We start from the raw sequence: 16,558 nt of genomic DNA on the forward strand, positions 1-16,558 counted from the left end.
AGAAAGTTGCATTTCTACGCATGCGCAACACGATTTTTGCGCATGCATTTTGTTTGCTTTTATTAGAGGGACCTACCATCCAATTTCGTTTAAATTGCTTCAGAAACAAGATCGTTGCGTTTTGCACATATGCAACACAATTTTTTGACTTTGACAATTTTTTTCTCCGTTTTTTGATAATATAACCCGGCCCAATTTTTTGTAGGTTGTACACAGGAAAATAAGGTCTTCCAAATAATAGAATAAAAATTTTAGGTTGCTATTTGAAAAAAAAAGTTCGATGCCGTTACGGCGCTCCAAAATTTTTTTTCAAAAATCCGGCCCGTTATTTTTCTGTTCGGTATGCCTAAAACATATATACAAAATTTCAACAAAATCCGTCGAGCCGTTTTCTCAGAAAATTGCCAACAAACGTACGTACGTACATACGTACATACAGACGGAAAAAATTTTTATTCTTTAAAAGTGGCTTAAAATGGTCTAAAACGTCGACATTTGATGAAATTTTGAAATGTTCAAAAAACGGCTATCGCAATAGCTACCTTAGCACATGCTAGGAAGCTAAAAATGTTGCGTTGCTATTTAAAACCAGGTGTCAAATTCTTGACAGAATAGCTTCCTAGCTGAAACGAAAAATTGCCAACATATGTTTTTTTACGCATGCATTTTGTTTGCTTTTACTAGAGGGACCTACCATCCAAATTTCGTTAAAATTGCTCCATAAATAAGAAAGTTGCATTTCTGCGCATGCGCAACACGATTTTTGCGCATGCAATTTGTTTGCTTTTATTAGAGGGACCTACCATCCAATTTTCGTTAAAATTGCTCCATAAATAAGAAAGTTGGATGTTGCACATGCGCAACTCGATTTTTTGCGCATGCATTTTGTTTTCTTTTATTAGGAGGACCTACCATCCAAATTTCGTTTTAATTGTTCCATAAATAAGAAAATTGCATTTCTGCGCATGCGCAACACGATTTTTGCGCATGAATTTTGTTTGCTTTTATTAAAGGGACTTACCATAGAAATTTCGTTTAAATTGCTTCAGAAACAAGATCGTTGCGTTTTGCACATATGCAACACAATTTTTTGACTTTGACAATTTTTTTCTCCGTTTTTTGATAATATAACCCGGCCCAATTTTTTGTAGGTTGTACACAGGAAAATAAGGTCTTCCAAATAATAGAATAAAAATTTTAGGTTGCTATTTGAAAAAAAAAGTTCGATGCCGTTACGGCGCTCCAAAATTTTTTTTCAAAAATCCGGCCCGTTATTTTTCTGTTCGGTATGCCTAAAACATATATACAAAATTTCAACAAAATCCGTCGAGCCGTTTTCTCAGAAAATTGCCAACAAACGTACGTACGTACATACGTACATACAGACGGAAAAAAATTTTATTCTTTAAAAGTGGCTTAAAATGGTCTAAAACGTCGACATTTGATGAAATTTTGAAATGTTCAAAAAACGGCTATCGCAATAGCTACCTAGCACATGCTAGGAAGCAAAAAATGTTGCGTTGCTATTTAAAAAAATGTTTCAAAACCCACTCGTGGGTGTTTCCGCGTAATACAACTGAAAATAATGAGTATCGGACAAATATAGACCATGGCAGCTATCAATTAGCGAAAACCCGAAATCTCTAGGTGGCCCAGGGGTTGAAATCTCGATGGAACAGACAGACAGACGACAAAAGATCGAGCACATAAGCGTTATCTCAACTTCGATTGGGTTACCCTAAAAAAAGTTGTATGCCGTCACGATGCTAAAAAAGTAACAACGTTTTTGACAGTGGTACATCGTTAATGACTAACGTACACTGTCAAAATTTTAACGAAATACAAATATCCATTTTGTCGACCAAAAATAGTTAACTTTGACATTTCATTTTCAGTTTTTCTGTAATACAACCTGGCACAATCTTTGTAGGTTGTACACAGAAAAATAAATTGATTATAATTTTAAGTTATTTTTGAAAAAAAAAGTTCGATGACGTTGCGACGCCCACACATAAAACAAACAAAACCCACTAGCGCATCGTAAAAGCTGATCGCATATTAACCCGCTAGTAAATAATAAACTCAACTCTGACATCAAAACAGGATAAAAATTAATGACACTAAAGGTATTTTCCCAATATTCTTATAAACATAATTGACGCGACTTTCTCTATAAAACTTCTACGTGCATGAGAAAACAATTCGTATGTGTCGATTCTAACACATAAACAAAACTACCTACCCCTAAATACAACCCTTACTTCAATTGTTAACTGACGAACATTGCGGAATATTTGATTAGGCCTTGCAAATTCAAATTTATAAAGCAAACACCCTAATAAAACGACAGGCAAGTAATACAAACCAGTTACCTTACATCACATGCTAATATACAGTATAATGGAAAATAAAGGGTACAGTTACTTATATTTGCGAATCAACCTATCTTTATCTACGTTCTGCTGTATCAGCTAAAAACTTCGCACTTTCCTTTTCTCGTTCGAACTGAAAGGCGTGACGCAGATTCCTTTGCGAACCTTCGTCTTTGTGCAATTTGAATTGCTGCACTTCCCGCCAGAATATTTCCAGTGGCGTAGCATGCGTTTTTCTTCTTTAATAAAGTGGAAAAATTTATAGCGGAAACTCCTTCAATTTGAAACTGATGTAACATCACAAGAGGAAGATGGCACTTGGTACTCCAGTACTGATTGTGGTAAGGAATCGACACCCTCATACAACAGTTTTAAGTTCCTCAGTGGAACGTAACAACAAAACCATCCAGAAACTACAACAAAGCTTTAATAAAACGTTAAAATTTGATTGTGCAGGTGTTGTGTTTGTGGGGATTGATAAAGATAATTTTGCGCCCCGATCTTTTCGCAATCACATTATCTTGTTTCGACATAGAAAGCGGCAAAATATATCTCAACAATAAAAAAAAAGGTTTAAAACGTTGCAAGCGCATAAAATGTTATAGACTTAGCGCCAGTGATCAATTTTAGGTTGTCATTTCAAAAGTCATACCTCAAAATCCCTTATGTCTACTGAATATTAAAAGTCACTTCTGACCGGAGTAGACAATCCTAAAATCGTTGGGTAGGCGAGACATTCATTTTGGTCAAAGTATTGATCATAAAATTTTAGAAAATTACTTTCTATAGTGTTCTGTATTCATATAATTTTTTCCACAAAATTTGCATCTCTCCTAATTGACAGAACGCTATAAATATTTATAAAAAAAATGCCATTTCAACAGTCTTAAAATATTAACATAATAATTAAAATATATCTAGAATATATAAGATGCCAGAGAAAAATTCAGTATCAATCTGACAGAGCGAAAAACCTGTCATTCAACCCAACCTTCAATTTAAAATTATTGAAGGGGGTTGTTTAGGGAGTGCAAATTTTTAAATAAAAGGTGTTCCTCTTCCAACCAAAACCAAAATCTACTTGATTTTGTGTTTTTTCTTGCCAAACTATTTTTTACGAGTTATTCAGTCAGTTTCGTTTTCATTGTGACATCCTGTATATGGATTAGATTAGGTATATGAATACAGAGTACTTACTATCGAAGTAATTTTGTGAAATGTTATGACTGATACTTTGGCCAAAATGAATCTTAATTTCTTACTCTCCTTAAAATTTTAGGGTACTTCACCCCGGCAACCGAGTGCAATACCTTTCACTATTCCGTAGGTATGGGGGATGTACTGTGTGAACTTTCATGACTTTTGAAATGAAAACCTAAAATTGATCATTGGCTCTTCGTCTATTATTTTCATTCATTTTGAACTTGCCAGAAACCGACAAAATAAAAAAATCAAAAATATTTGTTTTAGACAAATTCAATACCTATAGTACAGATCCACCGACTTCATTGAGATTTCGTTTGATTCGGATTCCTGGTGCTTCAAAACGTCTATTTCCGTGAAAAATGCGTGGGGTAATTTTTTTACCCCAATGCAATCCCTCCCTTACTAACGTGCGAGTGGTTTTTATTAGTAGATCGACAGTTTTAGTTGAACGGTTAGGGGGATACTTAATAGAAACTAGAAAGTGCAATCGCTCTATACCGTTTAGTATCTGCCACCTCTTTCCTTTCCTTACAGTGTACCAAAAATGATCTATATCTTGGCTTTAAAGTGTTATTTTTGTCATGCCCAATTGACCGCCTAGTCGTTTTTAATTCTGAAGCCAAACAAAGCGCCATCCCTCATCATATATATACTGATCTATCTCACATGCACTATATGCAAGCTCCTGGAGAAGATTCTAAACAAACGCTTAATCTGGTTTCTGCTTACCGAGGTTGATGCTTACCTTTAAATAAATAAAAAAGTAATATTCTCTATTACAAGGTGTTAGCCAAACCGGCAAAAAAAAGTTTCAGGACTGCACAACTCTTAGAAGGGCGTAAACTTTTCATTTAAAAAATTATTCTTAATATCTTCCCTACTTTTTCGACGTGTTTTCCATTTACACTTACACGAAACGAATTTGTGTGTATGTTAATTGGTAACGGTAAAGTGTGTTTCATTGCTTAATTGTCAAATTGTTAAAAAATGTATTGGTTCATTCTTTTGATGCAACGGTTCCATCCATTTCACTGACTCCACCCTTGCTACTCGCTTATTCAAATATTGTGCCCCATATAATTTTTTGAAATATCAACTCGTGGAACGCAAGTTGTAAACTTCTACACTTTTTACTCTTGTGTTGGCTGCAATTCTCCAGCTGTTACTATGTGGGAAATTAATGGCATACAAATATATTTCAAAACCCGTTTAAAGACACGATCTACGATCACAAGGTGTACGCATAAAAATAATATGAAAATCGCATAACTCTGAAGATTTGGCCAGTAAAATACTGGCACTTATACTAGAAAAAACCACGCATCGGGTCACGGATGAATGTATTACAGTACAGATATTTAAAGAAATAGCTAAAACGGCTTATGTATAATAAACGCGGTCAACTTTATTTCCTAATATTTTCAAATTAACTGTCAACATTTTTGGAATGAGCACAGATTCTAAAAAACCCAAGCAACAGTAAACATCTCTTCTTCAATCATACGTACCTACTCAAATTTGAATTTATAATAGATTGCGTTATGTAACTGGAATAGACTTGTCTAAATAACTTCGATCTGCAATATAAGAATTTGAAAAATTTCCTCTTCAACTCGATACACGTTTACGTCACTTTACTATTTAAGGATATGTTATCTAAATATGTTTGGGAAGTAGCTCATAAACCTGATTTATAAGCATATTCCCCAAATTCTTGAAATTTATGCATTCGATAATGAAATTGACATTTCTCTCCGATACTACGTATACATTGATTAAAACTGGTTAATGTTCCAAATCATAAATACACACACCATGATAAATGAGCCTCCCAGCGGTGAGACCACGCAAGGTTCCAGAACGAAAGTAAGAAAAAACTTCTAGTGGTCCTCGAATCGGTTATTTTTAAGTTAATTGTCGTTTGGTCAATTTTTAATCAACCTACTATATATACGCTTCAGCCACTAGTACGAGTGCGACGCTTTATTGAAACCCGCACTCGACACCCACCTTGCTTTGTACATTCCCGGAAGCTAATGCGCATAGGGAACTGAGCTTTATTAACAATTTCAGGAGAGACAAATAGAACTCCAAGAATAAAATAAAAGTAAACATGAAGTCGAATTTTTTGCTATACAATAACAATGCTTCACAATATGTTTAAGGAAAATCGTTAACAATTGAGTAACCTGTCAAAACAAAACACAATTGGGCGATGTTTTGTAAATATTTTCATCTGTGAAGGAGGAGTGATTCCAGCCGCACGGACAAACCTTACGTAATAACTTAAAATTTCTATAAATTAGTATTTTTCATTATCTCATTTCTATTCCGAAAAAACTTGGTGGAGTTGCCTTAACTAGTCTGTACAAGAGGCTACAAAAAGTAATTAAAAGAAGTATTGAATTCTACTTTCACGGGCGGTATTTAATTAACAAAGCATTTCATGGACTTTGGTGTTTCTTTTAGAACCATACGCGATATCGCTATTTGTATTAGTGACCTCAAATTTCTAATTTACATAAAGGTGAATCCTGTGTTTAATAAAACGCATTAACGCTAATTAAAGTTATTGATCATTACCTGTAATAACAAGCAATATCTTCGTAAATTGGAGTTGATTTTAATTTTTTTAATTACCGTATTATAACCTAGTACACATTTTTTATGGCTGGTGTAATGAGATTTGCGATTTTGTTACGAGTTCACGGTGTACCCAAGTTACCAAAATATTATTCCTCCATCAAAAAACGTTAACAAATTAAACAACGCTACTTTAATCAATTCATGATTTTTATTTTGATATTTGTATAGAAATAGTAACTCCAGACGAGTTCAAAATAATGATGAAAACGCTCGTTCTACCGAAACGAGTAACTAAATTACTCATGAAAATTGTTTCACCAGTTGTAAAATATTTATAAATTCAGGAACTTCTGGCTACTATTCTAATGGACTAATATTAAGAATTAGGTGTTTTGTAGATATTAGTAGCGTTGCAAATAGGAAATATTTCTATGAAAGTGAAAACCTTGGATATTTTAAAATGCCTAATTTGAAACTTACTATCCGTTTCGACTAGCCGTCTTGAATCTAGTCACCAAGTCCAGAGTAATTAATGGTCACGAAATCAAACTTGAAGGTCAACAACCCTTTGATTATTGCACTATTGACACATAATCTAAAAAGAATCTGCTGGACAACCCAAAAACAACCAACTCTCCAGAGATTGCTATCAATTAAAATTAAAATTCTCTTAATTACCTTTCATACTTCCACCGGAGGAACGTTTCACTTCAAGTTGCTCACAAATTAATACTCAGTGAAGTCATAACAGACTTATCTAGGCTAAAAATATCAAAAAACCTACAAAACACAAAGTCTTTTTGGGGTTAGCGAAGTTCGCCCCCTACACGTGACAACAGGAACTCTCCCGCACTTTCACCACCTTCTGACGTATTTTCACTCTCTCTCCACGCCCTGCTTCGTCTACCCCTCTCCATCCGGTAGTAGATCACCAGCCTTCTCCATCTCCAAAGGAAACATTCTTTGAATAGGACGAACTACAAGCACCAAACGGATCTGTCCATCAGTTCCAGGAAGCATGCATGCCAACGGCTAGTCGAAACGTCTCTTGTCGTCACACTCGACCAGCACGAGTTCCCTGAGTACTCGATTCTTCTTTTCCGCACCTCAGCATCCCTAACTATTCACTCCGGAACCGTTGTCGTAGGTCCTCGTGCATTTTTTGTTTTCCAACTGCATCGCAATCTCAGCACAAGGTCTTTAAGGAATATGTTCGGGGTTGGGTTGGGGCTACCAATTCATTGGGATCGTCAGATACATAGGCAAGAGGCCTTTCATTAACGATGACGATGAGGGTGAAAAACTCTTCGCAGTTCAGCGATGCTCGGTCCAACACCTTAGCGCAAAATATCTTTGACGATGCAAATTATTCTTTCCCAGAATCCGGCGATTCGGAATCCGGACATCTAGCGCGGTACCGGTTACATTTAGAAAATGACCGACTGTAATACATTAAGAAGATATCTTAGAACATTTTGAATTATAAGGATATTACATGATAAAAAACAGTGTCTAAAAATGGGGTTAGCGTTAGAAGGAATATTTTGGAAATAAACCAATGGTCTAAAATGTTTCATTTCAGTAGTTCTAAAATTTGTTAGGGGTCCTACGAGCAGAGCCACCTAATTTTCAAGTCGAAACGACCGACATTTCGCGGCATTTTGAATCTCGATAGCAGTCGACTCGATGGCGCGAATGGACCCCTACTACTACATCGGTTCTTCTCTGCGTTGGGACGTGAGACCTAATCGGGAAGGGAATTGAAAAAAACGCGATTGGGCGTAATAAAAGAAAAGAACAAATTTTATTATGTACACAACAAGGTGATACAAGGAAAACCGTTTATGGGCAAAAAACCTGGTATAACCCACACAAGCACACGAAATAAATCAATTACGAAAACAAAATGCAAAAGAGAAATGCGCTTAATCAAACATAGCTTTTCGATATTGAACAGATTTTCGATTGTCACTTCACCATTCATCACTGAAAATGACGTCAAGAAACCATAAATATTTTGACAAACAATTTTTAAATTACACAATCGGCTTGCTCAAATTACATAAGGCGCTAAATTTACTGGGTTCGTAAAATAATTACGAATCCTATTTTTTCCCAAAATACCTAAATGTCTATTCACAACAAATTCAATGTTCATCAAACACCTGTATGTACATATTTACAAGTTCATCATAAAACAGTTATTATACAAACGATAAATACGTACATCACATGAAAATCTACCTACATATGCCACCAATGCGTACATCTCATTAACTTTTCGTATTTTTCTTTACCATTTTGTTAGACCGTTTCTACCGGTTACCGCGGTTGTTATGGTTTCGGAGTTTTTGACATTTTACAGGAAAACTATTGGTGTGGTTACCTTTTTTGTAGAGCATAAAATTGTCTTAGGTTTATTAGGTTTTGATCTACCGCCACTCTAACCATAAAACATTCCATCAAATATGATTTACATTTGACAAAAAAAGCCTTTGAGGATGATTTGTTTTCATCAAAATACTAAATAATACACCCAAAAAGACAAAAGGGAACTCTATTGCAAACATTGTTGACTCAAAAAAGTACTTCCACCAATCTTTCATTGAACCTATTCATAGACCGCTTTGTTATGACGTAAAGCAAGTTTCCATTGGCCCAAACTGAAATTTTAGAAGGTTGATACCCCTTTTCAGGTCAGGGGGTGAGAAATTTTTAAAACGGCATTTTTTGTTTTTGGCGTTTTAAAGGAAAACTACGCCACATAGCAAAAAAGGGCGAGGTTACCTTTTTTGACCTTTTTTGTAGACCACACAATTCCCTATCAATTGAGGGTACTAGATTTTGATCTATCCCAACTCTCACAGCTTAAACATAACCTTAGAGTCGGTTACTCAGCTTAAATTTGCTAACCAATTTTCAGAAGAAATATATTTACAAAACAGTAACGAATTAACTAAAAGTGAGAGTCTGTCCAGAGTGCGCCATCTAGACCTTCTCCACTATTTCTCTGCCGATTTTGACAAATGAACAAGATTTATTTAGAATATACAATTTCATTTATTGAAAATAAATTCAAAAAGTCAGGTGCCGTCAAATCCGGAGAACGAGGTGGTCAGTACAAATCACCCTCTTTTGACACAACGCGCCCCGGGAACTTGCTCTGCAAAAACTTCATAGTAACGACTGCGGTGTGGCAAGGTGGCGCCGTCTTGTTGAAAATAGAAGTTCTCTGGACCATGTTTACGCATTTCCGGACAAACAAAGTTCGCCAACATTCAACGATAGCGTGCGTCGTCGACGGTTTTTCCAACTTTGAAAAAAAGTGGTCCAATAATCGTTTTTGGGCACACTCCGGCCCAAACAGGATCTTTTTCGTCGTGCAATGGTGTTTCATGAATGACGCGTTTCCCAAATTCTACAGTTTTGTTTATTGACCCCGCCAAAGAGTGTAAAATGAGCTTCGTCCGTCATTAAAATTCTGTCCCAAAAGTCAGACTCGGCATCGATCATTCTTGCGATTGAATTCCCATATTCAAGGCTTGTCCGCATTTTGTATGAAAAAAGATGGGGATCTTCCTTCATAATTCTTCTTAGAGGCGTTCCACTCACATTCAGTTCCTGAGAACGGCGGCGATACGACAGACTTGGATTTTCGGCTCTCTCTTTAACCGCTTCAACAATTTCATTGGAGCGTCGTGGACGCTGGCGAGTGGCTACCGACCAAATTGGGAATTATTTTGGCGGAAGGCGCCGAATGTCTCCTGTTTCTTAGGATAAGCACGTACAGTGTTCACAGTTGAACTATTGTTTTCAATGTACAGCGCTACAATTTCAGCGCGTTGTTTCGGCATGGCTAAACTAGCATTAAATGACGTTTCAGAATCTTGGTCATCTGTCAAAATCTGCTGAAATATTCAATGTTACAATATAGGGAAGGTCTAGATGGTGCAAGTACATTATTTATATTTCTTCATCAAAATCGATATCCTCATCTTTATTTGACAATAGAGACATGCAACTTGCATATAATTCGTGCAGACAATCCTTAGAGTAGGTACACTTAAATTTGAGGATTTACATGAACATTTTACAGAAGAAGATTAACCTCATCTGTAGCTGTATTTAGCCAATTCTTCGATTGCTTCATAAACTGCTGGCTTGGTAACCATATTTTTCAAGTGAAGTGTAGGTACAGTTTTCCAATGGTACGCAAAAAAATGTCTGATTCTGATTTTGATATAGACGGCCCCGGCAGTGAGGGAAGGGGAAGGGGGGGGGGGGGGGAATCAAAAAATATTTTATCATCCTTAAAGGCGTTTTTTGTGAAATGTAAAAATGTTAATCAAACTTGTGGTTTTGTTTTAGTGGGTAGAATGGCGATAGAACAAAAGTTTTTGTTTTTTTGATAAAGGGTGTAGTTTTCCTGTAAAATGCTAAAAACTAATCAATTGAACCTTTAGGGGTAGCTCACCCTCCCCTGCCAGAAGAGGGCGGAAGCAAAATGTTCCTTTTGGTCCAATATACAGTTGTGCAAAGTGGCTTGCTTTATTCATCAAACGCCCTATAATCGCATTTTTCGGCTTGTAGGGCTAGGACTAGAACAGGGTTAATGTCGCAAGAGATAATGAACTGTTTTCAAGCTTCTATAACATTGCAACAAAAGTTTTTGAAATAAATTTCAATAAGTTATAACAGACGGACGGATAACGATGAAACAACAAATCGATGTTTGAAGTGGAATTGACACTTTTTAATTAATTATGGTGGAAATTACAGTATCAATTCAAACACTATATCAGAACGCCGCGCCGCCCTGAAAATGAACAATTGTGCCACAAAGTCACATTTGTCTTTCTCATTAGATTGATTAATTAATTACAGATCGATTCGCACAAAAAACATACAACAGAATACCCATACTCCGATTCTTGGTCGTAATGTTTTGTTTTCTAATTTTCTAAAATAAGGCAACAATAAAAGTACGAGAGGGTTCGTTACAATACTTGGACGATGTCCAAAAGAGATTGAGATTACTCAGTTTATTTATATTAGAAACATAACGCATTTTTGTCGGTAAAAACATTCCTCGTTACGTGAGTTTCGGAACTTCTGACAAAAAAAAGAATTTTTGTATAGAGAAAGAGTTTCACGTCAGTCTATATATCCAACTGTACAAAAAATAAAGTGGGCTATTAGTACGTATATGACAGTTATATGTTTGTATACTCGTAGACCATGAAGAACTAAGAAGTTATAAATGCATTTTTCGTCTTTTTAACTTGGTCAGAATTTAGTTCCTCTGCCGTAATACTAATTGAAGCACTTTTCGAAATAATTCATACGATTTATGTTCTTTGTGATTTACCTCAACAAGGACACATGTCATACCGCCGTAATTATGCGGAAGCTGTTGACATCTTCACAATGTTATACGTGTTTGTCAGTTCCTCATTTGCGTTCCATTTATCAGAGGACTGCACAATAAAAAAATCACTACAAAATGTCATCAGATCCACTAACTAGACTGGTTTGGTAATCAAGCTGTCAAATTTTATAAAGCAATAATAAATCCTTTTCATCAGATTGACGCTGTGAAAATTTGGGCGCATCTCGAGCTTTGGCGCAATTGGTTCACAAACAAGTTTCAACACCAACGTCAAACAATCAACTCATTTTTATTAATTACAAGGCATCCGTAAATGATCGCAAGTGCAACTTTGATACGTAACATGCTACCTTGAGAAAATGAAGTTATGAAACAAAGTAAGTTCAAGTACATAAATTGGCACATGTACAACCACCTATTTTTTTCTCTCGGCCCACGTATACTTCGGGGTAATAACCTGTATTGACTTCGTTATTAAATTTAGAATTAGCTTATCAATTATTTACACTTTAGGAAGACAAATCAATCGAGCTAAAAAAAAATAGGAATCACCAAGTCTCGTAAATTAAAAGTTTAACGAACCGCTAGAACAATCTGAATCTTGCAATTATATACGTCTGAACACGTAAACGATTGCGGATTAATCGGTACTTCCAAATTTTCATGTTTCATTACAAAACACGCGCTCGTTTCTTTGGCAATAAAAGTGTGCGTTATTTACATTTGAAATAAACGGGGCAGATTTGTTTTATAATAAAGTGGGTACATGGCAAATACAAAAAATGACTATTTTTAAGAGCGATGAATCATGCATTGTGACGTTTTCTTAAAAAAACGGTGAAGTTTCCGCCAAGAATGCAATTTCATTTATGCAACACTAACCTGTGCCAAGCATATCGCTTTTGCTATTTCTAGCTTTCTGGACTGACTATGGAATTATTGCATTTTGTAGTGGCTACCACTTTTGTTGATTTTTTCATTTTCATTGGGACTATTACAATCCAATTGCGACTTGGCGCTAGTACAAGTTATATAATAATAGGTAGACTCAAGGTGTACAATTATTTTTAGTAGTAATCTAATTAATGCGCTCTTTTATGTGTTAAAACGGCACTTTGTTATTAAGTAGTTTGCGTGTTTTGCTGAAATGTCAAATATATTAATTGGAAACAAAATCACGCCATTAAAAAAAAACAAACAATGAAAGAAATGGGATTGTAAGTATATGTATTTCTGTTAGCATGGAAACAAATTTAATGTCAGACATTCGGCATGTTAAAGTATGGTGTCTCCGTAGACAGATATATGGGTTCTAATGTTTCTTCTTTACATATATATCTTTTACTTCAGTCACTGTGGTTTCATGGCACTAAATTCATTGAATAAAATATACCTCGCCTTAAGTCTCCATTGTATTTTGTACAGTGGATTGATACGTGATATAATGAAGTGTACTAGTCATACAATTTTGAATTGTAGCCAACCCGGAAAAATAGACGGATTTATTGGCTCTACTTCTGTCGTGATCACCTGTATAAATAAATTCAAAACTTTTGTATATCAAAGAGTTTAAACACTGGAACCGATTAACCAAATTTTCTGAGTGTTCGTTTGCAATAAATATTTCCCGAATGCGGAAGTTTTATTTGTTTGATAATTACATTTGTTTAACAAACAAATCGAAATTTATGAACAGTTAGATAGTTTTAATTCTTTCTATTGACAGAAATGCTGATATTAAAATCCGCTTCAAATTTGTAAATGCATTTATTAAATAAATGGGCTCGTTGTCATTGTGTCGCTAGTTTTAACGATTTCCATATTTAAGTTTGTTACAGTAGATAATTGGAAAGGTTATCTTGGAAGTGTGCTTTTAAGGCGCCATGTATCAATTGGGACAATTGTTTCATTTGGACGACCCGATCAGATGAATCTATCGTACTTTATTGCGTGCAATTTATTTGCGATATAAAAAAGAGATACGTAAAAATCTCCACTAATTAATTAACACTTCCAGTAAATTAATTAAAATTTTACGAGGGCTATTTTAAATCAATTAAATCAATAAATAACCGACCAAAGGTCTCGTAAAATTGTAATGCTCTCAAAATTGGGACACATAAATCGTGCAATAAAATTATTGAGGACTTTTATAATCGAATATTGACAAGTAGGAGGAAAAACCTTGAAGGCCGAGTGTTCCATTAAAATTTATTGTCTCGCAAAAAACCTAATGAGATACGCAAATTAAGTGCTAACGTTAAAAAAATTAATTACAATGATACATGGTTGTTAGCGTAGGGACGCAATGTAACCATCCGTAGAGTCAAACCTAAAAATGCGAATATCTCGAGCACTAAAAACCCTACAAAGGGAAGGTGGAGGGCAGCGACGCGATGTATCCGTCCTTGGTACCAAAACTTCAAATGCGAATTTCTCGAATAAAGAGCGGAGGTTCGATGTATCCGTTCGTGGAGTCAAAACTTCAAGCGTGAATATTTCGAGAACTAAAAGGGGATAAGTGGAGGGTTTGGACGCGATGTATCCGTTAGTGCGGCCAAAACTTCAAATGCGCATATCTCTAAAACTAAATCTCGGAAGAAGGCACTTACAAAAGGAATGTAAACAGTGAAGGTTCGATGTATCCGTCAGTGGAGTCAAAACTTAAAATGCAAATATCTTGAAAACGGGATATCGGAAAAGAGACGGGCCTGTCGGTCCCAATTATCCAGATTATGGTTTTGTAATGGATGAGAAAATATTACACGGGATACGGTACTGATACTATCGTGCTTAATCGATACATGGGTTTTAAAAGTCTTGATTTTTCTAACCCTGAAGCTTAAAGTAGGCTTGTACCTAGGAGGAATTGTAAAACTTTGGAAATTGAATTGGTTTTCAGAGGTCCCGACATAAAACTGATAACGAAAAATTAACTACGTCTGATTTTTTGACGGAAACTTATAAAGCAATTACCATTTCTATACGCTATATGACTTTATTTTCAGATCCTTGTACAAAACGACTGTGCAGAATGCAGAAATAACTACTCAAAATGAGCTATAATAATAATATCTGCCTTCGATCTTCCAAATCCAAAGAAATGATAAATATCGTAATGATATTGTGCAAGGATCAGAATGTATCTTTCGTCCTTGATTTACTTTAATCCATCCGAGAAAACTTTATTCCCATAAATTTAACGCGTCTTCGTTAAGTCCACCTTTTAATTATAGCGTACACTAAGCGCTTTTGAAGTAGAGATCTATAAATACGCACAACGTTTTGCTGTAAATATTGCTCACCCTGCGGGGTATCTAATAAAGTAATCACTATAGCGTACACAATAAACGTTTGATTTACTTCACACTTACTTATAATACTGTTACGATCCGAAATTTTGTGTATTTAATTCGACTAACATTATTGATCTGTAGCGAATATTCCAGAATTCCAAATACGCGCCGTGAAAGATTAGTCATCGGCGATAAAGAACGAAGGCGGATCGAAAAAAGAGAGGTTTGCTATATAAGCAAATCGAAATATGATTCAGATGAGTTCCAACTTCGATGCGCTTGTGTTATGTTATAAGTTGTACCTAAGTAATAAATAATAATTACTGTTATAAATTTATTGTTAGTTAGTTGCAATAAATAAAACCGCGTAATTAAATTTACATTACACTGGTGTCAAGTGTCGGGTTGTGTTATGTTAGCAATTAGTGGAAGTTTATGCCAATAGTGACCAGATCTACGTTAGACAAAATGGAACAGGTCAACAAACCATGTAGGCTTAAATCGAAGCTGGTCAAGTTGAAATGAAAGCCGGTCAGCAGGCCATGGAAGCTAAAATCGAAGCTGGTCAACAAGCCATGGATGCTAAAATAGAAGCAAGTTAGCAAGAAATCAGATTCAAGACGAGATACAGAGTGTCCAAAATAAAAGTCATGCAATAGAAAGTGAAATAAAAAAAAGATATCTACGAACTACGAAAACAATTTATGTATAAGCCCTCAAATCGTGTGAAAACGTTGGTACTCTAAAAGTTCGAGTTAAGCCGTGGCCCACCTACTTAAGACAGTTTGAGACCGCTGTCGACGCACGGTGGAGCTCAAAATGACCGTGAATTACGTTTAGTGATAAACTGGAAAATGGAAGAGAAAAAGCCAACCTGGGAAGAGGTATCTCGATACGGTCCAGTGGGACTCGTTACGGTTTGAAGATGGTATTCTGAAGAGAACTCTAGAAAATGACGATGGCACGACCACCTGGATGCAGCTACTGCTACCGGAGAGCAATAAATCTGAAGTACTACGCCAAATGCACAATGGTATATCGGGAGGCCATTCAGTAGTCACGAAAACCCTGGTTAAGGTGCGGGAACGGTTCTACTGGGTGAATTGCAAACAAGATGTGAAGGAAATGTGCAGTTTGTGCCATAAGCAGGGAAGAAGAAAGCACCAACGAGGCAACACAATGTGGGTAGTCCATTTGAAAGAATAGTCATTGATATCACGGAGACAGATTCTGAAAACAAATGCATCTTAGTGGCCATCATGCATTATTTCAGCACCGCTACCATCTTGGTGACCATGAAGTATTTCAGCAAATGGACAGAAACATATGCGCTACCAAATCAAGAAGCGACAACTGTGGTAGATAATCTGGTAAAAAAACTTTTTAGCAAATTTGGAGTACTCCTGGAACTCTGACCAGGGACTAAATTTTGAATCGGCGCTATTCCAAAGCCTGTGTCAACTATTGGGCATTTTTTACTGATTACAACGCCACCTTACCTCTAAACAATTACCTTAATCTTTTCTAAAATAAACGAAAAGCTCAATAAATCAGGTCCAATCTGTCACAAACCCCTTAACCACATTGATAGCGAAAAATGGAGGTTAAAATTTTCTTAGTCTTAATCAATTCCAAGAAATACTCTTAACTTTTACAATGGAGGTAAACAAACCTGACCTTGGCTACAGGCTCGAATCGCAAAATTATTT

At 35.8% G+C, this 16,558-nt stretch overlaps 1 protein-coding gene across 1 annotated transcript in view; it reads left to right on the top strand.

Annotated features, from left to right (window-relative positions):
- The first annotated feature begins 15,370 nt into the window (after nucleotides 1-15,370).
- Nucleotides 15,371-16,558, top strand: part of LOC116165798 — a 43,645-nt gene continuing 42,457 nt past the window's right edge. Inside the window, exons 1-2 of the mRNA XM_031480481.1 lie at nucleotides 15,371-15,446; nucleotides 15,775-16,030. Of these exons, the coding sequence (XP_031336341.1) occupies nucleotides 15,371-15,446; nucleotides 15,775-16,030 (332 nt within the window). The remainder of the gene's footprint in view (nucleotides 15,447-15,774; nucleotides 16,031-16,558) is intronic.

The sequence above is a fragment of the Photinus pyralis genome, unplaced genomic scaffold (genome assembly GCF_008802855.1).
Source record: "Photinus pyralis isolate 1611_PpyrPB1 unplaced genomic scaffold, Ppyr1.3 Ppyr1.4_LG3a, whole genome shotgun sequence".
In the NCBI taxonomy this organism is placed as follows: Eukaryota; Metazoa; Arthropoda; class Insecta; order Coleoptera; family Lampyridae; genus Photinus; species Photinus pyralis.